The 25,765-nt window shown below is 51.6% G+C and overlaps 1 protein-coding gene across 2 annotated transcripts in view; it reads left to right on the top strand.

The window, feature by feature from the left end:
• SHB (SH2 domain containing adaptor protein B) overlaps nt 1-25,765 on the top strand; it is a 123,421-nt gene that overhangs the window by 36,083 nt on the left and 61,573 nt on the right. For both annotated transcript variants that reach the window (XM_090274448.1, XM_090274449.1), the window contains one exon: nt 7,069-7,189. In XM_090274448.1, coding sequence (XP_090130574.1) covers nt 7,069-7,189 — 121 coding nt within the window. The remainder of the gene's footprint in view (nt 1-7,068; nt 7,190-25,765) is intronic.

Raw genomic sequence — 25,765 nt, 5'->3', positions numbered from 1 at the left:
GGGCTGGTCTGTAAAGAAGCATGTACAGTAATGCCCGAGAGCTGCACAAAGAAGTGGGCGGCGGCTGCTTTAACCGTAACGACTGTCCCCACAGACAGGATCATGGTGTTGCGAGCTCCCCACCAGCGGACGTCTGAGGGCAGGGCGTTTGACCTCCATGCATGGTAGAGGGACTTAGAATTTGAGGTGATTCTGCATGGGCGAGTCAGACCCTGCTGTGGAAAAGCACCCTCCCCACCGTCTGATTTCCAGGAATTGCCACTGAATGTGTGAATGTGGCTAATTAATCTTCCCCAAATTAACTTCCACTGTCAGAAATGATTTATTGGCACGCCTGGAAACGGAGTTGGTCTGTGATGGTCAAAGCCTGGGACAGAGAAAGGCGACGTGGGAGGGGGGGAGGTGCATGCTTGTATCTGCATGGGGTGTCCCCAAAGAAGATGATAGCCAGTTCTGTGGACCCCTGGAAGCCGTAGACCACGAGCACCCTGCCGCTGCCCAGCACACAGGTGGGGTGGCCCTGAGGGTCCCAAGAGGTCCTCTACCACTTAGCCAGTTACCCCGACTAGGAGGTGCATCCTACCCAAAACATAAGGGGGGGGGGGGTTGTTCATAAACAGCTTTGTTTCTGTGGTTGATAAACATGACTGCTGTTGTCGTGCCTGATTGCAGCCAGTTTCTCTGTGTGCCACTGGGGCCCGACTGAGGTTTCTTCTCAGTTCTTTGTTTTGTCTTCCCCACTAGATTTTCAGTGGGCAGAGACCCCAGTACTTAGCTCGATCCCCAGCAGCAGGAGGTGCCACCACCAAACAAAGCCTTTTCTTTATGAACTGCTGACATGTCCCTAAATCACCTCATTATTTGCTCCTCACACCATTCGTGCGAAGCTGAGACTGCAAACAGTTTTGCCCGTTTCACAGATGAATTGCTGACGCTCAAAGAGATAAAGCAGGTTGCCGGAGTGACCCAGTGAGGCTGCAGTAGCGCCAGCTCCGCTCCAGAGCTCTGCTTGTCTGGGCTGTTCCTGCTTAGAGGTGTCCCTTCTGCAGTGCCACCTGCCTTTCCGTGTATTTGCCACTGGTCACCCTGGGGCTTCAGAAACACCACCTGCCTCTGCCTCACTGGGGTTTCAACAAACAGCCACCCACCTGGGCATTCCTTGAAACTGGGGTGCTACTCTAGGGCCACTGATGTGGTGAGAAAACATGGAGCACAGATGGCCAGTAGTAGCAGGCTGACCTCCACCCAAAGCAGGTGTCCACCTTAGAGCCTTTGCTCGGACACTTGAGTGACTGGAGCTCTGGTTCCCAGGGAGTGGGTTCCTTTGTCGGCTGTTAGATGTCTGCCCTGACTCGCTGAGCTTGGATCTGTGTAGAGTATCTATCCACTTCTTCTTTCTGGACAGCCCCCTGGTCAATTGGAACCCTTCCAGAACCCCCAATCCCTGTTTTCATTAATGCCATGTCCTGGCATGGCAACGGAGTCTCCGGTGTGGGCATATTAGGCCTGCCAGGGCCTGGGTCATGGTGGGTCCCAAAGGAGAACCAGGACACCAGCCTGCCCAGCCCCCTGGTGGGGGACAGAGGCATGAAGCCTTCTGGCTGTTGCTGCCACCTCATGCCCTGCGCACCATTTGCTCACCTTCAGGGAGCCCTCCTGATTCCGGGAGTGAGAGAGAGGGACAGGCTGTCTGCCCTGCAGGGCTGTGGCTGCTGGGATTCAAGCTGGCAAGGCAAGACAAGTGAACGGACTGTCCTCCTCACAGCCGTAGTTTCCCCAGCGCCCCCAGCCTAGTGGCAGGCCAGTCACATATACTGTCTTTCAGCCAGGTGAAGAATGTTGAATTACAACAGAGTCAGCATTCACCACCTCACTAAGGCAAAGAGTGCGTCTAGTCTTAACTGTTTTTTAAGGTGGCTCGACTGTAAGGGGGCTGACTTTTCAGCACTTGGCAGGCATATATAAAGGCGATGGAGGGAACCACACCCTCTTCAGTTATCAGATTCCCAAAGAGATCCCTGGCCCCACATACTGTTCAGAAAACTAACATACAGTCTTAATGGCATTGTTCCTATGCAGTTTTGAGTAGGGCAGACAGAAGCCATGGGCCTGGAAAGGACCCAGGACCTCATGGGGTGCCACCTCCTCACTTAACAGCAAAAGGAGAGCAGCACAGAGTGGGGGTGACTTAGCTTGCCTCACCCAGCAGAAGCCAAGCTGGGGCAGCTCCAAGGTGCTAGTTCCCACAGACAGCAGAGCACATGGAGGTGACTATGTGATGCGGGGGAGGTGCCCTTGGGATAATGGGGACAGCACAGATCACCCACTCCTGAAGGTAGTGGCTTCTCCACCTCTCTGCGCACCCCACCCCCCATCAGGTTTGAGTGATTTTAGCAAGGATTTTAGCACATTTCAGCAGTATCTCTACATTCCCACCAGCCCTTCCTAGAGCCAGGGATTTTCCTGGAGGATTTGCTGAGAGCCAAGGTGAGCTGTCCTGGAAAAGTCTGTGTTTTAGAACAAAGAGCCTCGCGTATCCTCATGGCCAGCCCCCCTCATGGACAAGTCTGGGGCTTGCCTGCATGGCCCTCTTCCCCCCAACAGCCCAGTTGCTCAATCTGGGGCCAGCCCTCAGGATTGCACAGAGGATGCCATTACCTCTACGTCTTCAGTTCTGGAGATGGATCAAGGCATGCTGGGTCATCTCTTACTCCAGTTGACTCCCAGAGAAAAAAACCCAGAGAACTGCATTTAATACCTACTTCTTGCTTCATTTTAATGAACAGAACTGAGAAATATCTGGTAAAAGTGAAAATCCAGAGTATTCTCTGGAGGCTTTGCTTTGAATTGGTGGGGGAAGGGGCCTGGCTCTATCTCACATTTACCAAACTTTTCTGATAAGAATCACCTGAGTTGTTTATTAAATACACATTATCGGAGCTAGGTATCTGTTTTTTTTTTTTTACCAAGCGTTCCAAGCCATTCCTATCTCTAGGCAAGTTTGGGAAACAGTTTATCTACTGTACCAAAAATAGCCTGTGAGGAGGGAGGAGTGCTTTTTAAGAAGTTTAGTTTTACGTATTATATGTAAGTTTTCCTTGTTCGAAATGGTTAACATTACAGACAAGTCTGTTTTGATTTCCTGTTGCCAGCCCAATCCCAGACCCCCTCCCCCAATCCAGAGGAGGTGTCAGTGTGAAGTGTGTATCTCCCCAAACCTTTTCTTTTTATTAGAGATACAGGTTCCTGTTTTATTTTTCCTAAAGAAGTGTCAAGTTATGTCTATCATTCTACATCCTGCTTTCCGTTTATTCCAAGCCATGTCGTGGAGAACTATACTTGTGCATAATGACCGACTGCTTTTTCTTTTAACCTGCTGCATAATATTCCATAGCATGGAGTTAACATGATTTAGCAATTCCCCTATGGGTGGATATTGCAGGTGCTTGTAATTTCTCACTGTTACTTGCTCCAGTAAGTATCTTTGTCCATGCCTCCTTGTGTACATTTGGGAATAAATACTGAGAAGCAAAGTTGCTGGGTTAACCCATTTACATTTCTGGATTTTAATGGATTCTGCCAAAAATTATCTTTCAAAGTGGCTCTACCGATTTACCATTTCACCAGAAGCACATGGAGAGAACTCAGCTCTCCACCCGTGTGCAGCTGTCTCACCAAAGCCTGTGGATGTGTGGCCAAGTAGCAACACCCGTCTTCCCCTAGCACTTCCCTTTGGAGATGAACAGGAAGACTACTTCCTATCACAAAGCTAAATCTCCAAGATAAGAACACCCTGGCCCCAGACTGATGGAAGGCAGTGAGATGTGTGTGCAAAACAGAAAGGAGGCACGTGAACCTGACACCCAGAGTGCTGGCAGGGAGGTGGTGCGCAGGGTGAAATCGTCAAACGCTGTGGGCCGCCATGGGCCACATAGAAATCAAAGGGATCGTGGAGTAGGTCTCTCAAGGACCCTCAGTTTCACTGCTTTATGAACCTGTGAAAGTCTTTTAAGGACACTGGGTTGATCTGGGGTCTCTAGTTTTGTTTGAAAGCAAGGAAAGGCTTGCCTGGGGTTCGGCCATAACCTCTGTCTTGCTGCTGCTGCTCAGCTCCTGCACCTGCCCCGTGGGCCCACGAGCAGACCATGTGAAGGGTCGGTGCCCTGTCAGGTCTTTTCCAATCCAAGATCAAAAACCAAGGAAAGCCTCTAATGAGCCCAGGTGGCCTGCTCTTCAGAGAAGTCTCCGCTGGCTCCCTTTCAGTTGAATTGTTCAATTAGATTCAAGGGACTTGTCCGCTAACTGGGGCAAAAGCCACCCCAGCAGGAATCCAAGCCCACGTCTGGGGAAACATTCTCTTTCTTTTTTAACTGAGAAGATCAACAGCCTTCACTCAAGCCCCTTATGGGGCCACCCTGACTTCCAGTGAGCCCTGGGCAGCTTGGACAGTGATCACACTGCCCAGTGCATGTGGCTGGGACCTGTGGCACAGCACACGTCCCTCTAGCTAACTGCCCACTCAACTCTCTCCTAACACCTGGTTAAATTTTTACTCCCCAAAACCAGGACATGATTTTGCAAAAGGTCAGACAGCTCAGGGAGTGTTTGCGGAGTTTCAGGTTGCTCAAACCTCAAATTCCCTCCCCTCCACCCACCTCACTTTGAAGTTGGAAACCAAATTGATTAAATATACATTTTAGGAACTTTCTGATTTGCTTCTTAAACTAACAAAATTCTAAACTTTTTTTTTTTTTTTTTTTAAACGGAAGGATTTTCAACTGTCAGCAGGTATAACTGGAACCATATGTCAGTAGAGACCAGGGGCTTTTCCTGGTTTTAGGGTTTGTAAATTCTTATTGAAACGGAAGTAAGCAGGGCAGGCAGCTGGGGGCCCATGACAGCCCAGGCTCAGATCTCATTTTAATTAGAAAGTACAGATAGTGCCTGCTGAACCAAAGGCCTCCCAGAGCTTCTGTCCCAGGGCGAACAAAGATTTGGTTTATATCCTGCAAGCCTCCCTGTTTGCAAATTACAGAGCACTTCCGTGTAGCCCAGCTCCCTCCCCTGTCTTCCTCCTCCCAAGCTAACCCCCCCAAATGATTTTGTTTTCTTGGGGAAATGTTTGCTCCCTTCCTCATGGCAGAATAGATTGGAAAAAAGACAGTAAGGAAGGTTGGGGCAGGAGACATAAGATTAGACATCAGCCACGGCAGGTTCACCATTTTCTCTGTTTGGACTTCTGGTCTCTTGAACTCTTTAAGACACCAAACCTTACGCCAGATCAGCATCTGAGCTGTTCTGTTTGACAGTGGTTCACGTGTATAATTTTCTCCCTGCTGTGTTCTGCAAATGGTAGAATAGAAATATCAAATGAAAGACATTGCCTGGCCCAGCTCTGCCCCAACCCCCTCTCTTTCCCTTGCCTGGTGTCATTTGAGCTCAGTGAGTCTCTAGAAAGGCCAAGGTTACAATGTCAGCATCTGGAAGGGCCCCCGCTGGGACTCAGAGCCTGACCCACAGTGGAGTGGTGGCGTGCAGGCCATGGGGGCAGGCAGTGGGGTGCACATGCTCAGGTGGTGGGCGCTCCAGCCTTGGGTCTTCCACTGATAAGCTTGATCACTGTGCACTGTGCCTCCCGTTGGCCCCCTCCACACACTAGTCCCTCCTCGGGCATCACATTCCGGGCAGCTGGAGGTCACTAGTTCGCCCTGGCAGGGCTGCTGCCACAAGCTGCCATTCACTGGGCAGACAAAGGGGGATTTTCCCTTCCCCTGGGTTTACAGGCCCCTCAAATGCCTTGCATTCCAGAAGATGGGAGAGTGGGCTCCTGTGGTTTCTAATTAAACCCACAATTTAAATAACAATTCATGTAACCCCAAGGGTTGAGAGAAACGCTAACCTACCCACTCCCAAGAGAGGCAGCTGGGTGGCCCTGGCTGGGAGGCTGAGGACTTGCCCTTTGCCAGATGTGTGACCAAAGAGACAGATAATGACAGAAATCACTGGAAGTTTGTAGTGGAGCTAGAATGTGTTGAAATGGAACGAGTTTGGTGGGTTCCTGTCTTCTCCCCTCTGATAATTGTGCCCCTCATGAAGGTTAGGAAAGAAGAAATGGGAGAGACAGTTGTCATATTTACACTTAGCCTCCAACTGAGAATTTTTACCCTTCTCCAAGGGAAATGTGGAACTTGGTCTCTGAAGTGTTCAAAGCCCAGATTCTCACGTTCTGTGGGACTCCCCTTTCTGCCCCCACTGTCTACCCCCAGGTGACTTTCTGTCCATTTGTTGTGAAACTGCTCTTTCTGGAGTAGAGACAAGTGAGGAGGCCAGGAAAGGCCCTGGAGCAGAGGATCTGGCCAAGGGTCTTGGTCGAGCCCCTTCCTCCTCTGGACCTCAGCTTCCCATCTGTTACAGAAAGGTCTTCCGATTTCTTGCTTCCTGGACCCTTTCTGGCCCTGGCACTCTATCCGTCCCTCCCTGAACTGCTTTTGTGTTTTCATTGGGACCCTCTGGGGCCACAGTGTTCTCTGTAGTGTGTTGATCTCACCAAATTGTTGTCTGATTACCCAAGGCGTGGTTGTGTTCCAGATTTGGGGAAAATGGAACACTCAACGTAATTATCTCTAGACAAGCTCTTCTATGCCTCAGCCAGCACCAGGAGCTTGTCAGCATTTCCAGGCTTTCTGCAATCTGCTTTCCAACTTTCCTCCATTTCCATTCCATTAAATTGAGCAATTCAAATTCCCAAAGACACCCTCCAGGTTCTTGCCTCTGTGCTTCTCTACCCCGATGCCCTTCTGTTCTCACTTCACCGTGCCCCGAGCCGACCATGCTGCACATAAAGGCTCAGAGGTCCCTCTCTTGGGGTGGAGCACTGCCAGTGGGGGCGTCCCTTTGTTATCCCTGCAAGAACTGGAGCTTCCTGAGGGCGGGCACAAGATCTGGCTCAGCCTACCCTCCGCCTTCTTGCTGGTGTGGCTCAGGCTCAGTTTATGTGTGTTGGAGCAAAGCCAGGCTATGAAGCCGAAAGCCAAAGGTGGACTCACCCTTCCATCTTCCTCTCTGCAGGTGATTATTGCTGATGACTACTCAGATCCCTTTGATGCCAAGAATGATCTCAAGAGCAAAGCAGGAAAGGGGGAGAGTGCTGGCTACATGGAGCCCTACGAGGCCCAGAGGATCATGACAGGTGAGCCAAGCAATTGGGCACAGGGACTCGCAATTCAGCAGGGAGGTAGCAAGCCCACTCCTGGACACATAAGGGTGGTCCCAGCCCATCTCAGCAAGGGTAGGTTTGTGCTTTCATGGAGGCCATGCCATGTTGAATCTTCACCATAGTTTGCCATTTCACAGTTCACCTACATCAGGAGGAACCTGGCAGGGTGCAGTGCAAGTTCAGACACCAGAGTACCAAGGACAGTTAACCAAGATGTGGACAGAGAAGTAACTGGGGAGAAGAGAGGGAAGGTTCTCTTGGGAATTTCTGACTGAAGGAGGATGCAGCATTTGAAATAGAAAACTTAATTTGGAGCTTCCTAGCAGCCAGGGCAATAAAAGAAGCAGGCTGGGTCACCTTCTTTCATTACCTGTAGAATGTGGCAAACTAGATCATTGGGAACAAAATTATCTCTGTCCAAATAAGAAGAAATCTTTGTTTTGGGGTTGGAAGTAGCCTAAAGAGCCCTTGTTCTCCACCTGGTAGATTAATAGGAAACAGAGACTTTCCACTATGGCTATTTTTGTATTGGCCCTTGATGACAAAACCTTGTCAAAGAAATTGTGTATTCCCAAAAGAATGTGGCCAGCCATCCTAATGCCTCTAGCATCTTTCCAGGATAATGCCTAGAGCATCTTTAGAGAATGAACAGGTTATCAGCCATCACAAACAGACTGGTGGGGAGATAGATCTCAAGTAGAGGACCCCCCCCCACCCCCCCGCCCACGCCCAGTATGGGTCTTCCTGGCCCAGGAGGGCAGTGTAGAGACAAAAGAGCACCTGTGTGGATTGATGCCCTCTGTTCCTGCACCAGGGTGGCCAGGAGCAGGTTGGGAGTCAGCCTAAGTTTTGAGGCCTAGTATCTTGGTGCCCTCTGGCCCTCTGTGTCTGGGATTGAGGATACAGGTGCCTCCTTCTGTGGCCCTCTGTTGTTTGCTTATTTGTTTGGTGTTCATGATGTCTTTGAGCACTTTCTCTTTATTCCTTCTGACTTAGAAGAAGGAAGGAACAGGAAGCAACATTTACTGAGCACATAATACATGCTGGGCCCATGCAGAATAGAAGCTCATGGGGCTGTGGAGACCATATAGGACAGTTGATGAAGGACCTGGGTGCAAGTCCAGACCCTGCTTCTGGGGCTCTGGCTCCTGCTCCTCCTGTTTATGGAAAGTGATTCTCTAGTGATACTATGTGGTCTCCAGAATTCCTGGCCACCCTGTGAAGGGTCAGGAGCTATGCTCCTGGAGGACCGCCCCTCACACTCCCATCTTCCCAATCTCCTGGCAAATCAGCCTCTGGGAGCAGCAAGAGGCAGAGCACTGACTCTGCGTTGGGGTCAGGGGCCCGAGGGAGGGGCATCCTGCTCCTCTCCAGTGACACGGAACCAGGTGTGCCGATGGAGTCTTCACCTCGGTTCTGCAGTGACACCCACTCCTGCCGTCACGTCTCATCACCCCCCACGTACGGTCACCTCCACTGGGCTCAGTGAAACACTGGCTGTGTGGCAGCACTGGGGACTGTGCCAACCTTAGGCCGGCTGTGGGGAGCTTTGGCCCTACACCTCTGACCTGTCTTGCATTCAGCAGGCTTCAGCCCAGACTTCAGGGAGTGGTGGTTACAGGAGTGACTCTGGGACGCAGGCACATTCATGAATCTTCAAGGTCATCCAAGCCCAACAGCCTCATTTAGCAGTTGGGGAAACTGAGGCTAGGGAAGGAGAGCGACTTGCTCAAGGACACATAATAGTATGCTAGAGGCAGACTGCCAAGCATGTGTCCTGTACTTGGCAGGGCAGCCTTTGGGGTGGAGGACTGAAGGAAGTGTAGTGTTTGTGTTTGATGGTGAGGTATCCGGGACACAAGGAAATGGCAGGAGCCATCTGAGGCTGGCTCCCAGGCTCTGTCCTGGGCCCTTTGACATACATGCTTCACCATGTCCCTGCAAAGGAGACGTCTCGTTTTACAGCTGAGGGAAACTGAGGACAAGTCACTTCCCTGGGGTCACACATGTAGAAGTGAGCAGCTCAGACCTACATCTACAGAACATGGGGGCAGGGAGCTGAAAGGGGGAAGGAAGATTTGCTGGGAGCCTTTGTGGAGGGCTCGCCGCTGCCTGGCGCCTTTGGAATGGAGCTGGGTTCCTCCTCAGTGCTGCCGTGGACCTCAGCGTTGAGCAGCCATTTAGCTGGGTGGAATTATTATGTGAGACTTTGGCTTTTCAATGAGGCACACCCACAGGGGCCAGGTCCAAGGCAGGGCAGTTTGAGTTCACCAGGAACCTCGATCTCTATGCATTCTCTCTCCAGAGAATCATCTTGTATTTGCCGCTCTAGGCTTTCTTCCTAGCTTGGAGACTGTGCCCAAATTTACCCACTTTTATTTTATTTTTTTTTAAGGAAATAGTTAATTAAACAAGACATTTTCTTGTTGTAACGACCTTGTTTCCTTTGACTCAGGATTCTTTGTGTGTAACGTCACCAGTGACTGATGGCAGGGATGGGGGCTGGGACCATAAATGCTCCAGGAAGCAGTTCACCAAGTTGGAGAGGAGAAGGAGGTGGGAGACGGAGGTGGGTGATGGTGACCACAGTGGAGCAGAGAGGGTGGCACAGGGAAAGTTACATCCATCCTTTTGGGGTGACCTCTTTTGATGCGGTAACATTAATGTGCACGTAACTTCCAGTCACAGGATGGCACCTGCAGTGCATAAGAATGCTGCTGCCAGGCAGCCCGTGCCCTTTGCCTGAGACGGCCTGCCTATGTGCTGTGCAGAAGGAGCCCAGGCTGGAGTCAAGCAGGTCTGAGAGGGCCACTTGCCACCTGAATGTCCCCCGGGCCTCGGTTTTCCCTGTGAAGCGGTAGCCTTAGAGTGGGTAGTCAGTGTGAACTGGCTGTTTGACCTTGGGCAGCACATTCTGTCCCTCTGTTTTTACCTATTTATGAAATGATGGGTCAGTCAATAATAATAGCAACAGCAGTGGCGGCAGCTGCTAAGCTCCCTTGTACTTGTTTACAGCACCAGATGTGAATTCTCACTGGATCATCACTATCACGTGTAGGTAGGTGCCCATTATACCAATGAAGATACTGAATCCCAGAGAGATTAATTAAGTAGCCCAAGGCAACCAGCTGGATAGTCAGTTGCGGGGCTGATGGCTAAGGCCCTGTTTTCACCACTGCATAGGATAGCCTATCCAGGTTGTGGGAACTTTTGGGAGGTGTGCTTTTGTGAACAGAGAACTCAGCTTAGCCCATGGGCTATGGCTGGAATGGAGGGTGTAGGGAGTCATGCCTGCTTCCGCAGGGGCACCTCTCACCCCTCCCCCTTGTCTGCCTCAACTTCCCTTTCCACAGATTCCCCTTTGTGTCTCCCACAGGAATTAGGTTCTGGCTCCAAGAGTGAGACTCAGTTCTCCACGGAACCTCACAACCCAAATGCCCATGGATTGCCTGGTGGGCCTCACTTTCTGCCCCCATCACTTCTCTTACTCCAGCAGTAGCTCTGGAGGTGCCTCCTTAAAACTCAAGGGCTAGCCCTGGCTGGGTTGCTCAGTTGGTTAGAGCATCATCCCATTACACCAAGGTTGCTGGTTCAATTCCCAGTCAGGGCACATACAAGAAACAACCAGTGAATGCATACATAAGTGGAACGAAAAATCTCTTACCCATCCCCTTCCTCTCTCTCTCAAATCAGTAAATAAAAAAAAAAAAAAAACCTGAGGGCTCTGTGGAACCCAATCGGAAAGTTAGTGACACAGTCCAAGCTTTTTATTTTGAATAGGTAGGGAAACTGAGGCTCAGCAAAGTCATAATCCTTTTGAGATTTTTTTTAACCCACTAAATAAATGTGAAGCTGTTTAGTGAGACAGTAAGTTGTTCATCCTAGAGGTGACCAAGCAGAGGCAAGATAGCTAGCGTTGGAAGGTGACATAAAGGTAGCGAAGTCTCAAATGGGTGGTTGGCTCAAGTGACCTCTGAGGTCTTTATCATCCTTGAGCAAAAAGATAATCATGATTCACTGTGTGTTGCCTCATTGTTAGACACCTGGGACCAGCCCCTTGAAGGGGCACCTGAGACCGACTCTGAGTAGGTAAGGATCTGGTAAGGGCTGGCAGCTTCCTTTCCCAGTGCAAGCCTGGCTCACACTGTTCAGTCCTAGGGCCCCTTTGCATCTCGCTTGGACCATCTCTCTCTGGTCTCGGTTTTTTTCCATGCCACCTGGGCCTCAGTTTCCTCATGTGGAAACTAAAAAGAAAGAATCAGAGCACTTCTTAGTTTCCTTCCTGCCCTAGTGCCTGTGTATTTCGTGTGCCCCAGGCCAAGCCTGCCACTGAGCGAGTAGAATCAGACCTTCTCTCTTCACCCCAGCCTTGATCCTGGGCTTGAGGGCCCCAGATGCATGGAGACCTGCTGATGTGTGGGAATGGTGCTGGGCTGTGCGTGAGGTCAACTTGGGTAGCTGAGCAGGTCAGGATGCTTAGCCTATTGTGAGCTGTAGTGTCCTCATGGTAAAGTAGGGCACACAACACTGACATGGCCTAGGTGGAAGGAGCAAGCTTTGCATATGTGCATGAATTGTTGTTATTGGGGAGCAGAGGGTCTGTTGGTCCTTCACATGGTATTCGATGCTGTTGAATTCTCCGCCCAGGCCCTGGCCCCTGGCAGGTGGGCGGCTGAAACACCAGGGTGGTGGAGCAGGGTATCCTCGGGCCCTCTGTAGTGCACTTGGTCAGCCCAGCCTGGAGCCCTTGCTGCATCCTGTTGTGTTAGAGGCCAGACTGTGTAACCTGGGCAGAGACTGCCACTGCCCTCACGCATTTCTGTAAAGCAGGGAGACAGTCATGGATCCAGGTGGTCAGTGGCTGGTCCACAAAGGTGAGCAGGCCAATCTCCAGAAATTCAGAGGCCTCCAGTTTGTGCAATCCACATTGGGGGGGTGGGGAGGTGGTGGTAATGAGAGTGGGACCTGGTCACCCAGGCAGAGAGAAGGGTTTAAGCAAAGGGCAACGAGATGTAGGATCTTTTTACTGGAGAGGAGAAGCCTGAGATGAGGCTTTTGCTAGGATAATGAGAGGAAAAGCATAGTGATAATGATGGGGCAAGAGCTTCTAAAGACAGATTAGATCATAAAGCCCTAGTTACCTAAAAGTACAGAATATTTCTCAACTGGGATCCTTTCTCCCTAGGCCCTCAGCCCCAGGAATTCTCAAAAGTACCTAGGGTGGTGGTGGTGAGGGGGATGGTGGTTGTTATTTTTTGCAGAGGGCTTCTCTGTGTGCCAGGCACTGCTCCAGGCACTTTTCATGGTTAGCTCATGTAATTTTCACAAGGAGCCTATGAGGGATAGATACTTCTATCACCCCATTTTACAGATGGGAATACTGAGACTCAGGAAGGTTAAGTAAGTAGGAAGACCAGGAAAAGCACACCCTCTGCAGCCTGCAGCTAAAGCACTCTCACATCCGTTCTGTACTTCCAGAGGTTCTGCAGAAATACCTGGGAACTTTTTATGTGTAACCCCCTCACCCAGCCCCAACATCCCTTATAAATTGTTCAAAGCGTCATCTCACAGGATGACTCACATACACGTTAACTGAAAGCATTTTCCCGTAATTTTTTAATATTATAAGCAATTACACATTTAAAAGTCCTTAGCATGTTTTTATTATTAAATCAAGTTTATAGCATAGTAAGAGGAAATTAAAGGAAAGCCATTTCACACAGAACCTGCTACCCTGACATGGCTGTTTTCCTGGCTCACAACTTGCCTTCTGCCCTTTTTAACCCCATGTGCTGGTAGGCACACCTCAGGTAAAGCCAGTCACCCGATTTTAAAGGCAGAGGGGAAAAAGGAAACATCCTTTCTCATCTCCTCTGTCATGGCCTCTTTTAGCAGCAGCAGGCTATCTGAGAGAACAGTGGTGTGTCTCATGTTCAGGTCTCTGTGTTACAGTTGTGGCCTATTTCAGGAGGAAGGAGGCAGGAAATGTGACTTCTGGCTCTGGCTCTACCCTGGTTTGCTGTGTGTCCTAAGGCAGGTTGCTTTCCCTCTCTGGGCCTCAGTTTCCTTGTCTTGGGACTCAGACTTTGCCTTCTCCCCAGGGCGCCATGACAGTCTTTATAAATCCTCAGGTTCCCTGCTTCTCCAGCTGTCAAGGTCAGGACGGCACCTCCTCCTGCTCCAGCCCCGCCACCTCCGCGTGGCATCAGCCCAGGGCTTGCCAGGTTGTGACGAAGAGCTGGCCCTGGCACCTCTTCCCAGGAGCATGCATGCTGCCCTCTCTTTCAGGACAGATAGCGCTGGAAGCTGCCGGTGTACACCCTGGTGGCAGGCAGGCTCCAGAGGCCCTTCCTAGAGCTGCTGTTTCTGATTTTTGAAATACAGTCTCCACCACCTTATCTGAGATTTCTCTACCTACCTCATGTGTTTGCCATAATCTCTGCCCCCTGGTTCGAGGCTGTTCTGGTAGCAGGGAAAGTAAAGGACCTTTCTGTCTGGGCCCCTGGGGCCAGGCCCTCCCAGCTCTGCAGTGGCTGTGGGCTCTGTTCCCGGAATGTCTGTGCACTGCCTTTCCCCACCTCGTCTTGTTCTGCTCCCCAAACATCCCTCCCCGCATGCCTGCACTCCCCTCGCACCAGGCTGCCTCTCACCCTCTGCAAGTCTCTTCCTGGTCTGCCCTCTCCCCAAGTCACCTCAGGCTGCAGCCTGGCCTGGCTGTCACAGCTCTCCCTGGGCTGGGGAATGTCAGGGTGGAATTGTCCTTGAAGAGCATTCTTTTCTGCTCAGCATCCTCTTTGTGCTCGAGGTCCAGAGGGGCCAAGCACTCACTGGCCAAGGTCACACAGCAGCATGCTGCCGAGCCGGACTCCTGGCTTCTAATCTAGGGCTCCTGGGCCTTGTTTTGAAATGTTTTGAAACCTGCCCTTACACCCTCCTGGCAGATAGAAGGCTTGGTCATGGACTGTGCAGAGTTCCCCAGCTGGTCTATCATTTACCAGAATGACTTGCCTACCGGACAGGAAGAAGGTAATCAAGTGTAAATAGATTGTGTATTAGTCACCCGATGACTTTCCTGATCTTGAGAAATAGCATGGCTCACACACCCAGCCTGGTGGTGCTCAGTTGCTGAGCTCCTGGCCCAGGGCAGCTTGGTGGGAGTGGGGAGCCACGGGGAGAGGAGCATGAAGCCTGGGTTTCCATGGTGACCAGTGGGCCCACACTGGCAGGCACATCCAATTCTCTCACTGCATGTGGCCCCCCCCCCCCCCCCATCCTTTAGACCCTGGTCTCTGAGCTCGTCCAGCTTTTCAGGAAAGTTGCAACAGAAACAGGCCACAGAGAGCTGACAGTCACTGACGGCACACCTGCTGCGTGCCAGACTCCCCCATCCCTGCCCCTTGCCTTTCAGAATCTCAGAGAGACATTGAAAGATCTGGAGGCGTAGACACTGATGGACGTGCCTGTCTAGAAATTGGCTCAAGGAGGCTCGGGACAATTGGCAGCAAAGCTCCTGGCATCCTTCACCCACCCAACAGTCCTGTGTGTGTGGAGCAGAGCGTGAAGGCTGTGGGGAAGCACTGCCCATCCCTCGGCAGGGTGTGACACAGTTAGGAAGTTGTTTAGGAAGTTGTGCCCGCCTGGGTGTGTAGGATGGATTAGAGCAAAGAGAAGCAAGAGGCAGGGAGACTGGTTCTGTGGCTCTGTGGCTACGACAGTCATCTGGGCCAGGGGGCTGAGGCCTAAGTCAGGGCTTCGGGGTGCTGCAGCAGGTGTGGGTGGGTGGGGTGGAAGAGCTGGCCAGCCTTGGAGGGCAGGGGGTAAGCGAGGGAGAAGCTGGGGTCCTGGTGAACGGGAGGATGAGAGTTTCATCCTCCGAAAAGGGGAAGGAAGGTTCTTGGAGGAGGAGCCGGTGGGTTCACATGGGGGCACCTTTGCCTTTGTGTGCCAGAGGACAGCCTGGGTGCTTCAGTGGCCTGGGGCCAGAGTAGGGGGGTCTGGGGACAGGAGCTTGTTTGCAAGACTATCCAGGGAAGACCACCTGCCAGAGTTCCTGCTCCTCCAGAAGCCTAAGGAAGGAGGTTCAGCGAGTTGCCCCACACCCTATTATTTGTCTAATTAATTAGTACCCTCTTCTAACAAGGGCTCAGACTGATTTTCTGGAAGTCTATACCAATGGCAGAGGGCTATATTTAACGGGTGGCTTTTTAGATTATGCTGGGAATCTCCCTGAGGCTTTGGCAGAAAGCAGTGGGATCACTTCCATTTTGCAGATGAGAAAGCTGAGTCATAGAGGCTGACCAGAACTGTGTCCCATTCTAGGCCTCCCTCTCTCTGCGGGGTCTCTGCCTGGCTGATCAGGACACCAAGTAACCACAGGTTTGCATTTTCTTTGATGAAAAGTCTTTCACCTATGAGGTAACTTGGCAGGTGCCTCAGGTTTAGCCCCTGCCCCGCCCCCCTCCCCCATTGTCCTGCCTTTCGGCTCTTGCAGCTGGCTTGGCCCATGTGTTTTGATGTGCTACACTGCCTCTGGTCCTTTTCCAAAACAGGCAGCAGAGAGCATAAATAAATAAAATGCCACTTCTTCTTTCTCCCTTCCAGAACGCAAGCTTGTAATTGTACCTGGCAATCTAAACACTGACGCACTGGAAGAGTCATCTCCAAGGGCCCAAGCTCCCTTGTTCTTCCTCCCTGTTCTAGCTGCCACAATCCCTCTTTGTATGATAGGATCTTGCTGATACAGCACTTATACGATGTGTTGCAACTTATCTGCTGCACTGAGAGCCCTGGCGGGCAAGGACCACAGGGCTAGGAACCCTTGCCCTGGACCATCAGAGCCCGGTATTTGAGATATTGGCCCAGAACTTCATGGTGAAGAGTGTCCCCAGGTCAGAAGCTGCAGGTTTGGGTGAGGTATTGTGCAAGTGACCAGTAAACTCTTCCCCAAGGATGAAAGGCTCTTTGAGCCTGGGCTTTCACACTCTGGCCGGGGCCTCTGCACGTTCACTTCCATTGCTAGGACTCACAGGGACTGGCACATACTCCCCTGTCCCCAAGCCCCAACCACAGCCCCCTCCGCGAAGCCGCCCTCTGCAGCATCCCATCACTAGATCAGGGTCCTTTCAAGTCTGCATTGTCCTCGTCACCCTTCCTTGGCCCCTGATATTGTCACCTTTCTAATCCCCTCCCCCTCTGGCTGGTGCCTGACCCTCATCTTCCTCCCATGATCAACCTCATCATGCCACTCTCAGCAATAACACCTTGTTTGCCAAAGTTAGGACAACCTCTGACTCAAACCCACGTGATCTTTCCAACCCCCACCCTACCAATTCGCCAACACAGTCCTGGCACAGAGTGGCGTGGAGGGAGAGTCCATCTCCTGGCAATTTCTTCCTCACTTGTCTCCATCCCGGTCCCTTTGCTCTTGCTGTGCCCCTCCCTTTTAAGCCCAGCCAGGCCTGCCAGCTCAGGGGCACCTTCCCTTGAAGCCCTTCAGCACATGTCTGACCTCATTGACCTACTTCTGTCCCCAACTCAGTTTTTCAAATCAGTACCAAATTAGAACCAGACTGGGTGCATTCTGTCGGGAACCCTGCCCTTAGATTAGAGCTCCCCTCCTCAGCCTCCCTAGTCCCAGGAAGGCAGCGCATGGGGTGGTCTCCACCTTACTGCTGACAAAGCAGGAGAAGATTTCTGGCATCCGGGGAGCTGTGTTTCCAACACTACACAGGACCAGGTCAGGTGGTCATCGGGGTCGGGGGAGGACCCCAGGCTGAGGGAATCCCATGGGTCTGAGACTAGTAGAGACAGGCATGGGCAGCCCCCCAGGGTGGGGGACAGTTCCAGAACAACTTCACAACCCAGCAGAACTAGAAACAACGCACAGGTGACAGCCTCCCTCCCTCTCCATGGCCTTTCCTAGGGCTTTATTTCTCCTTTCTGTACTGGTTTTGAATTCCCTTGCTCCAGAGCTGCTTCTGCTAACTCTTGGTAAGGAAAAAGTTAATCCTGAGCCCAACTGCCTTTTGGGGGAGGGGGTGGGACAGTGTAGGGCCAGGTAAGATGGAGGAGGGGCAGCCCAACCCCAGTTTTCTCTTCCCTCAGAGAAAGAGGCTTTGCCAGCATCTGTTGAGCCCCTGCTGTGCTAGAGGGGGTGTGTACCTGGGCCTGCCCCAAGGAGGGCCATTGTAGTGGGAAGCCAGTCCTCCGGGGATGTCTGGTGTGGATGTGGGCACAGAAGCATGTATGTGCCTGAGGAGGTCTGGTCTGCCTGGGTTGGGGGATGTCAGTTCAAACAGATTTCTCTACCAGTGACTGGGCTGGGAAGGGTGATGGAGCAGAGGCGTCCAGGGGTGGCACCCAGCCTATGCTCTTAAGAGTAGACCTGGAAGGAGGGCTTGGGGGCTGGCTCCACTGACCCCAGGTGTCCTGCTGAGGGGAGCCTTAGAACTAGAGCAGGCCCTGGACTCACCCACCCCTCCCCCATCCTCACTCCCACCTCTGGCTCAGTCGATTCACAGTACAAAGGAGCCTCATCATTGAGCCTCAGAGGACACTGCTCAATGTTTTCCTTATTTTCAAAATTTACACCCAGAAGTTAGGAGGAAGAGTTTGTTTATAATTAATACACTCAGCCTGTTTACTTCCGAGACTTGAAACTAATTTTCAGCTGGGCCAAGATGTACTGTAAATTCCCAAGGTTCCTTTGCTCACTGAAAGCTCTGGGCTGCCTTTTGGGCTCCAGACCTGTGCCCCACATCGGCTCCCCAACAGAAGGACAGAGGACGGAATCGCTTAGGCTGGGACCCAGGTGGAATTGCTTTTGGTTCATTAAGCCCAGGCCTTACAGCCCCTGTGATGGACTGAGCCTAGACTCATCCAGAACAGTGCTGCTGACTGTTACCTGAACTATGTATGGTGGTGTTTGAAAAGCTTAGGCCTGATGTTAAAACCTTTCCCCTCGCCGGAAATCTTTCTTTACAGTCTGGGGATTTTGGAGCGGCACTAGACCAGAGAGCCGCCTGGTTGCCCCTTTGTGTTCTATAGGTGAGGCAACAGAAGGCCTGGGGGCCAGGTGGGGGTTGCCCTTGGAGGGAAGTCCTGGCCCAGGGCCCCTCCCAGCCAGCGCAGGTGGTTTGGTGACTGTTGCCAAGCAAGGCCTCTTGCAGCCAGTGTCCCTTGTTTCTGGGGAGCTCATTACCTATAAAGGACCCGTCTTCCCTCTCAAGTGCATGCACCCCCTCGGGCTTTGTAGTGGCTGGCACCCGTGGGAGTTGTCACCTATGTTCAGTCCTAAGAGAGAATGAAGAGCCCCCCTCCCCGCCCCCCTTACTTCCTCCCCTACTGTAACCCCCACCTATGGAGTCCTTGGCTCGTTCCCCAGGACCCTGTCCCCAGGGAGTGATGACTTTTCCCTCTCTGGGGCTTAAGAGCCTGTGCGGAAAATGTCTTTGTTTCAGGAAATCTCTGGGTCTGTGGAAATTTCTAATTAATATTGTCAGATTAGTTGGCCTTTCTCTAGTTTTTTTTTTTCAAGGACTTTGGCTATCAGTTATATGTGTGGGGTTATCATAACAGTTTATATTTACTTCTTTTACTGACTACAAAGCACTTTCTTAGACATTATCTCATTTTGTCCTCAGAACAAATCCTGTTATTCTTGGTTTTAAGATAGAGAAACTGAAAATGAGAGAATGGAGGCAGCCTGCCCAGTGTCTCCCAGCAAGCAGGGCTGGGCAAGACCTCAAGTCTCAGGGACTCCAAGTCCAGTGCTCATTTTGCTGTATTACCTAAGTCCCCGTCATCCGTGGCTCCACGCCTTCGCTCTGAGCCAGGTCCCTGGGAATAAAGACTGTCACAGGAGCTCCTGACCTCCAGAGCTCACAGGCTGGAAGGCAGTGGGCTTCTCTGCAGAGGCCTCCATGGGTAATTGTGGTTGAACAGCTAAGTCAATGTTCTGGCTCTGTGTGGACTCTCGGGGAGGGAGCCCTGTGTGCCTGCCAACATGTGGCTTCCAGGGGAACCAAGCTAACCTTCCTTCCTGCTCTTTGGGGCCACCCATCACCCCAGTGTCCCTGGCACCTGGTCTCATCCTGCAGCAAGACAGGGCTGACGAGGACCCAGCACGGCAGTGTGTGACCCAGCTCTCCTGGATAAGGCGTGCAGATCCAGCCATCCAAAGGGTTGGCCCTTAGCTGCAGGATGGTGCTGCCTGGCCCTTCCCACTCACAATGGGGCTTGTGTGTTTTTGCATACAGGGCGAGAAAGACACAGTCTTTCATGTCTGGAAAGAGCCCCAGGTTTGACACTAGCCGTGGAGCTATAATTATTATCTTTAATTACACACAGTGCCTCTGCCAGGGAGACTGCTTGACAATTATCTCCTCTCCTGACAAGGGTGGTTCCGTCTCCCTTTTTAAGTACTGACATAAACACACACTTGAGATTTCAAAATTATGAAAGGGCCATTCAGAGATGCCTACCAAGGACCCTGGCTTCTTTTCCAGGAGAAATGGACGAGCCAGGTATCAGTCATGCAAGTGCTTTCTTGCCTGCTGCTGAAAAATAATGCCCGCTTACTTCCTGATCTCTAAAACTGGAAAAGAACAAACCTTTTTCTGACCCCCACCCCCACCTCCAAGAGCAAAATACCATGTAACGACACTTGTGTTTATGTTGACATACTGAGACCATCTCTGCTCCTTTTATTCTCATGCCGCCCCAGTTATGTATGTGGGAAGATGAAGGTCAGAGAGGTTAGAAGATTTTCCTGAAGTCATACGGGAAACCGGGACAAGAGGCCAGTACCCTAAATGCGAGCCATGCTTCTGCACTGGGAGGGCAATTTTTGTGGTGACTTTTTGAGCTCCCTCTGTCCACAACTCACAGTGGGGCTCACATGTGGCAAGTAAAGCCTGCCGCTCAGCCCCAAGCTTTTGAGGGCCAAAGTGCGTTGCCCATTTAGGGTTGTGATGAGGGCAGTCCTGGAGGTTTGGGAGTACAAGTCACGTGTGGAGCCCCAGATGAATTATGCAAGTTAGCCTTACATTGCAGAGAGACTTAGCCCACAGTGCAGGGAACGCAGAGGCTGCCTGTGCTCTCTGCCCCCAAGACTGCTCTCCAAGCAGGACAAGTGGCCCCTCACCCAGCCAGGGGAAGTGAGGGTGCAGTGGGTGGGTGATGGGTGATATGAGAATGCAGGCTTCTAGGCCCCACCCATTACACACTCTTAACTGGAGCCCCAGAATCTGCTCTTTAATACCTGGCTCCATGATTCTGGGACAAAGGGAACCATGGTTTGGGAGATCCTGGTTTAGGCTCGAGGCTCCTACAATTCCTGACTCTCTGGTCTGATCTGCCAGCAGCATTATTCTCCCTGACTTCTTGCCCCGTTCTCTTTCTGCCTCCTTTGCAGAAGGGTGGACATCCATTCTGGTGTCTCATTGACCTTCCCTTGCTAGTCCTGAGCACCTGGGGCTACAGAGGAGCAGAAACGCCACCCCTTCTGCACCCCCAGAATGGACAGCATGAGGGGCCAGCCTTGCAATCTCCTCTCCTTAGCTTCACAGAGCTGTGATCTTATAAACATTTGAATAGCCAAGCAGCAGGGCTGGGATGGAGGGTTCAGTGTGGGTAGGGGGAAGAATCATGAGCTGAAGGACAGGAGCTCAGCTCAGCTCCACTGATTCTTGGTGTGAACTTGGGCAAGGCACTGCCCCTCTGGGGCCTCCGTTTTCCCACCTGTAAAGTCGAGGCTTCAGCCTGATCCTGAGGAGACTTCAGTGCTAATGTACTCTGATGGTGGTAGTAGTACCAATAAGGCACATTAGAAGCACACAGGTCCCATTAGACTCAGGGACATGGTCTCCCACAAACAGAAAGCCTCCGTCTGCTGGCCATCAGGTTTGATGGTGGCTTCAGGTACCTCTGTCCGCTTGTCACCAGCTGTGATCAGACAGACCTCCTCACAGCATGTGAGCCTTGGTGTCTACAGCGTCTGCTCAGCACTCTGGAAACCTGTCTGTGAGCTGAAGTCACACTAGGCTCCCTGGGGAACGTCTTTCCATGGGAGCCTGCTTCCAAATGAAGCATAATTTCACCTTACCTACTTTTAGGAAAATGTTTTTAATGTATTTTAAAGGGCTGTCAGTTTGCACGTGCATCCTTTGAGCAAAGAAGAGCAGCCATTGCACTCCCAGTACTCTGTATGCACGGTGCACTGCCCTTCACCCTTGCAGGGGAGCTCGAGGACCCCGGGAGGGGCCACATGCCAGACCCCCACTCACTTTTCCCAGGTCCTCCCTCTCACTGTCACCAGATCATTTACCAATGCCCTGTCAGGTTACTCCCCTGCTCCAGATCCAAGTCCAGACTTTCCAAGCCGTCCTCAAGCTGCATCTCCTTCTGCAAACCCCTCAAAGGGCTCCGGGCTCCAGGCACCTCCCTGCTCTCTCCTGGTCAGTTTTCTTTGTCACCTCCTCTGAGAAGCCTTGCCCAGGCTCCTTGATACCACAGGTCTCACTTAATACTTTTCTTTCCCCTCTCTTAGTCTTGCTTTGAGGCCTGAGCGAGCCTCTGTCTCCCTCAGCATCGCGGGCAGGACCTAAGTGACTGAGGCTGCGGGAGCACGTGCTCTCCTGAATTTGAAAACAGGCAATACACAGACTGTTTGTCTCACTCTAGGGAGAGATGCTGTGAGTTTCTGGGGCATCTGCAGTTCTGGGAAATTTATGTTCTGTGGAGCCATTTGTGGCCAGGAAGCCTAGGGCAGCAGGTAACATTCTGATGTGACCCTGGCCCTCGTGCCCCCCTCCTCCCTCCCTCTGAGCCATCGTTACTGGTTACTGGTCCCTGTGCCTTGAAATCATAACTCTGAGGTCTCAGAGCAACAGGAATGCCATAAATCCCCGTCTTGTTTCCTTTTATGAGAATGCAGGTGAGCAGCCTGTTACTTTACAAGGGAAAGAAGCTCCGCCGCAGCAACATGCAGCACATGCCTGTCACATGACCTTCCTGCCTCCTGTCTGTTGCACATTCAGTGGTTACCATGAGCCAGGAAGAAACACCTCGTGTTTGTCCCCACCCTCATTTCAGGGCCCTCTGTCCTTCAGCAGGGTCTCCTGCCATGACCTGATGTCCCCAAGGCGCTGTTGTCCTTGCTGCACAGTGAGAAGCTCCTGTCTACCCTGGACTGACTGACTGTTTGGCTCAGTGATGCTGCAGCCCCAATCCCTTTTGGTGGTGTGAAAGGCTCAGGACTCCTGGCATGGTCTGAGGGTCTGCAGACCTCAGGCAGGAGGGGCGTCAGTCACAAAGATAAGACAATTTGGGGGAGGGTGGCAGTACTCCAAGAGTCTGTCTACTCAGCAATCATTTTGTGGCCCCCGTGTTGGTTCTGGGAGGCAGCCGCGTACCCAGGTCAGGCACTGATATGTCTCGAACTTGACTTCATGGGCTGGAGGTCACACAGAGATGGTGTGGTCACTTGGCTTCCAAGGGAAGAGGAGGCAGGAACAGCCTCCCAGGAGTTGAAACTTGTCCCACATCCTTCAAGATATGGCCCTGGGGACTCACCAGAGGTTTCACAGGTGCTGAGCTGGGTCCTGAGGAAACTCAGAGGTGGCACTTGTGAGGCGAAGGGTGGGAGCCTTGCAGGGGAGAAATAGCCGGTGCCACCCCCGCACGTGAGGAGAGCAGCCCTGAAGTTAGCACAGGGCATGTGGACAGGTGTGCTGGCCTGTTTGTGGAGCACTTTCTGCGCCCCTGGGAGGGGTCTGGGCTTTACCCAGAGGACTCTTGAGAGGCACTGAACTATGACTTGCTCCCTACCCACTTCTCATCCATCAGCTTCTCTTTTCCCTGAATCAAATCATTGAGCTCATTGAGACCCTGCTGGTACCAGACAGGCGCTGGGCCACTGGGGCACACAGACTGATCCCACAAAGCCTCTGCTCTCAAGAAACCTGGGTCAAGTTGGAAAATTAGCCCAGGATAAGAAGTTGAGGACAGAACCGCAAGGCAGTTAAAAAGTTGTCACTGGAAGAAATGTCTTGAAGCCCTGGTGGTTAATTGACATATGAATGGGACAGATAATCAGTACAACAGTGAGCAGCAAAGGAACAAAATGCCTCCCCAGAGTGGGTTAAGGTTAGCACTTGAGGGATGTGAGATCTAAGCCAGTCTTGAAGGCCTTTGGGTGTTGAAAGGGAAGGTCATCACTGGGGGGATGAGGGAGTGGGGAGCAGCTCTGATCTTGGCCTGGGGCCTGGCACAGAGTGAAAGCATTGACATTCGTGACTCTGATGGGGAGCCAGCTGGTGTTGTAGAGATGAGGGTTTTAGACTCTCACCTCCCACACATTTTTAAAGAACTCCTGTGTTATTTAAGTACTTAAAGCAGGTCTGTGCAGTCTGGGTACCTAAGCATGGAATCACAGATCCTGCACATGCCCAGGCCAAGGGACCTGGGCCAGCGACCCTCCATCTAGGGCTGACCAGGCTGCTTCTCCCTCCTAAGCAGGCTTCCACTGGGAGTCCCAGCTGAGCTCAAAGGTTGTGAGGGCAGAGGTGGGCTTCAGATCCTCCTGAAAATCGAGACCCTGCATCTGCTCCCGCCTGCGGACCACAGCTGACGGCAGGTGCACAGAATGGCCGCGGTCGTTCCAGCTCGGGCATTTTTCAAAACAGCTATTTCCGGTTGTCCACTACTTAGAGAAATTTCCACAAAGCACCCCAGCACATCTCATTTTTAAACAGCGGGAGCTTCCTGGTAAACTCTGTAAGAGGAATTAGTTGCAAATTAAACCCCCAGGAAACAGAATGATTTGACCTATTGTATAGAATGGTTGGATGTGAGCCAATTGGATGTTGAAAGACATCTGCCTAAAATGATGATTTGGCTCTTAGAGTAATTGATCTTAAGCCATTCCTTCTGGCAGATAGGAGTACATGCAATTGAGGGTCCTAATGGCCACAACCTTCTCTACGGAGTAGATAAGAATGACGGGAATTAGCCAGCTCCCTTTGGGTGTATAACTGCAGGTGCTGGTGAGTTTATTCCATATATCTGTTCTCCTAATTTTGAGCACCCCTCTTCTCTCTATTGCCCCTGCGCCCCCCCCCCCCACCATATTACTCCTGCTGTTAATGGACGTTGATTGTCAGTGAGGAAAGCAAGCTAAGCAGAGGGAGGCATCCTCCAAGTGGTGAATGAATGAGATTTTAATGGACTTTGGTGACAGGTGCTCAGCAGGACCCCAGAGGTCCTGTCCTTCCTCAGGCTTGGAGCACACTGTGACTGCCACCTGCGGAGGAACAATTTTACAGGCTGGCAGCTAGTGGTCAGGGGCTGATGAAGGACTCAGTGACCAGCCCCTCTGGGTTGTCAGTAAGACGTGGAACAGCAGGGCCTTCTCCAGGTCAGTGGCGAGCTGGTGGAGATGTCAGGCCCAATGGCCAACAGGTTTAAGGACCAAGGAAAGCTTGCATCGAAGGGGAGTTGAGAGAGATTCCTTGGGAGGATAGGATGTCCTCAGGGAGTCTCGGCCTCTTTGTCTCACCAGGGTAAGCGTGGAACCCTTAGTCATGTGGCCTGTGGCTGGTGCCTCCGTCAGGGGTACGTGAGTGAAATCCGAAGTGCGAGTCTGTGGTGGCAGCTGTAACATGACAGCTGCCGCCCTGCCCCCGCTTCTCCTTCCCAGCTCTCACCGCCCCCACCTCGTTTTCAAGCAAGGAAGCTTGTCTGGCAGCACCAACTCAGCTGTCATACCACATCAGTTTTTGTAGGTTCCCAGCTAGTGGAAAAGTGCCCAACGTGAGCAGATGATATACTTAACAAAACGCTCAGGAAGAAAGCTTCAGTTCCAGTTATTAGGGGGTGTATGTATAACATAAAGGCACTCCTTTTCCGAGAGCGATTCCAAATTGTTCGGTGGTAGGTGTCAGGCCAAAAAAAAAAAAAGTCATGTTTCTGAACCCTGGAGTCAGATCATGCCTTCTCAGAACCTTGTTACACATTGCAGAGGCCTTTTTGGGGGGCTGTAAAGATCGAAACGATTGAATAACAAACTAGAAGTTGATTCTGTTTGTTCATCATCAGTGGAAAGCACTGTGTACAACTGATATTAGGAAAGAAAAATGAAATGAGATGTCTTCTCCTTGTAGACATAAACTGATTGAATGGCGAGTCATTTATACCAGATGTCAGCTTGGAGTAAGGTCTTGTCTTTGTGCACATGGACATATGTGCCTCCCTAATCTGTAATACCTGCATAGAGTTTTATGCTTTTCAAGACTCTTATATCCTCTTGTCTGGTTTTATTTTTATAACAGTCCTGTGAACTTGATATTAGTATTCTCCCCACTCTACAGCAGAGGATGCTGAGACTTTGCTGGGACAAGTCACGCCGTGGAACCTGAGCTGGTAAATGCCAGGGCCAGGGCTTGGACCCATCTCCCGAATCTGGTTCCAAATTGTGCACACCGTTATTTAGAGTTGCCAGTATATTCTGTACCTGGGATTGAAGCACTACGTTATCAAGGGAAGATAGAG

The sequence above is a fragment of the Furipterus horrens genome, unplaced genomic scaffold, assembly GCF_987537825.1.
Source record: "Furipterus horrens unplaced genomic scaffold, mFurHor1.1.pri manual_scaffold_4, whole genome shotgun sequence".
Taxonomy (NCBI): Eukaryota; Metazoa; Chordata; class Mammalia; order Chiroptera; family Furipteridae; genus Furipterus; species Furipterus horrens.
This window is presented reverse-complemented; position numbering and strand designations above follow the sequence as displayed.